Source organism: Amaranthus tricolor, chromosome 11, assembly GCF_026212465.1.
Source record: "Amaranthus tricolor cultivar Red isolate AtriRed21 chromosome 11, ASM2621246v1, whole genome shotgun sequence".
Classification (NCBI taxonomy): domain Eukaryota; kingdom Viridiplantae; phylum Streptophyta; class Magnoliopsida; order Caryophyllales; family Amaranthaceae; genus Amaranthus; species Amaranthus tricolor.
This window is the reverse complement of record NC_080057.1, coordinates 20396548-20397920: the sequence shown is the minus strand read 5'-3', so window position 1 is coordinate 20397920 and position 1373 is coordinate 20396548. Positions and strand designations below refer to the sequence as shown.

At 29.0% G+C, this 1373-nt stretch overlaps 1 protein-coding gene across 1 annotated transcript; it reads right to left on the bottom strand.

Moving 5' to 3' along the window:
• Nucleotides 1–300: 300 nt before the first annotated feature.
• Nucleotides 301–1105, bottom strand: LOC130826936 (auxin-responsive protein SAUR78). The gene has a single exon (XM_057692568.1). The coding sequence runs from the start codon at nt 998–1000 to the stop codon at nt 626–628; it is 375 nt and encodes a 124-aa protein (XP_057548551.1). The 5' UTR covers nt 1001–1105; the 3' UTR covers nt 301–625.
• Nucleotides 1106–1373: the final 268 nt, after the last annotated feature.

The window sequence follows — 1373 nt, the reverse complement described above, 5'->3', positions numbered from 1 at the left end:
TACACTGTATAGAAAGGGGAATGTCCTATATTGTACATGGTGACATTAGGATAAGTGCCAAAACATTAGTCAATGCTCAAAATTTAGTAAAATAAATGGTAAAAATTCATTCATATGTCCAAATTAATGATAATTTTGGAAACAACTCATACAATGCATAGTACATAAGCAATACAATAGTACATTACTAATACTCTAATAACAAAAATCCAAATTTATTTTTGGATATTTTTATTTGTCTTTTCACTCTCAACAATTTCTATCAAACCTAAATCTTAATTTCATCTAGCATAAAAACTAAAAAGAATTCATCAAGCAAGAGTTGATGTTTAAATATATAATATATTATATAATACAATATACATTGATAGATATATTAGATTAATCAAATAATCTAATATAGTATCAAATATTTGAGTCGGGTTTTAGTGACCGCAGCCTCTTTATCACACAAGAATATGGTTGTTTGTCACTTAACCATCCTCAAATTTAGATTATAGCTTTTATGAGCGAAATATATTAATTGATAGTATCTAACATTCATCCTAAAATCTAAAAAAAACCCATTAATGGGATTTTAATTTAATTTCTTTCAAAAAAATATAAAAAATAGAAAAATATATTTTTAATAAGCATAAAAACTAACTAAATCTTCAAGAGACTCAGATTGAGAGTCAGAATTCTGCAACATCCAAAGCAAATGTTCAAATAAAACAACCTCGCAACCAATAACTGTAGTCTCATCATCACTGCCGTCAGATTTATCAACAAGCTCTTGAATCACAGGATGATCAAGCACATCTGATGTAACCTGATACCGACGAAGAGATTTCCCAACGTAAACAGTATGAAGTAACCCAAGTTTATGAGATGATGACACATGGCAGTCATCAGAGGGTGAAGGTACAGAGCTTATGCTGCTCTCGCGTCGCAGCTTACCAAAAGAATTCATTTTTTTTAATGCTGATCTTAGCTTAGTTAGTTTCCCAGCCTTAGCCATAATTTTGATATTTTTGTAAGAATTAAAGGATTGTATTGAAGAGAGAAAAGGAGAAGAGGAATTAAAATGTTTGGAATTAATGGTGGTGATGTAAGAGGAGAAGGAAGTTGAAAGGAGTATATATAGAAGGAAATTACATTTTTGATAATAAGGGGTGGACCCAATAAAGGGATGTGTTGGGATTTTAGCTGGATTCTTTGGGGGGCCAACAAGATACACCAGCTGGTACTTGTTGGGCAACATTTTTAGGGGGTTAATTGTTAAATATTTTCATATCAAATTAATAAAATAAGTATTATATATATATATATATATATATATATATATATATATATATATATATATATATATATATATATATATATACTTCCTC

Excerpts from the sequence above, each read along its gene's own strand:
- LOC130826936 (XM_057692568.1), bottom strand. The coding sequence starts at position 1,000 with ATGGCTAAGGCTGGGAAACTAACTAAGCTAAGATCAGCATTAAAAAAA.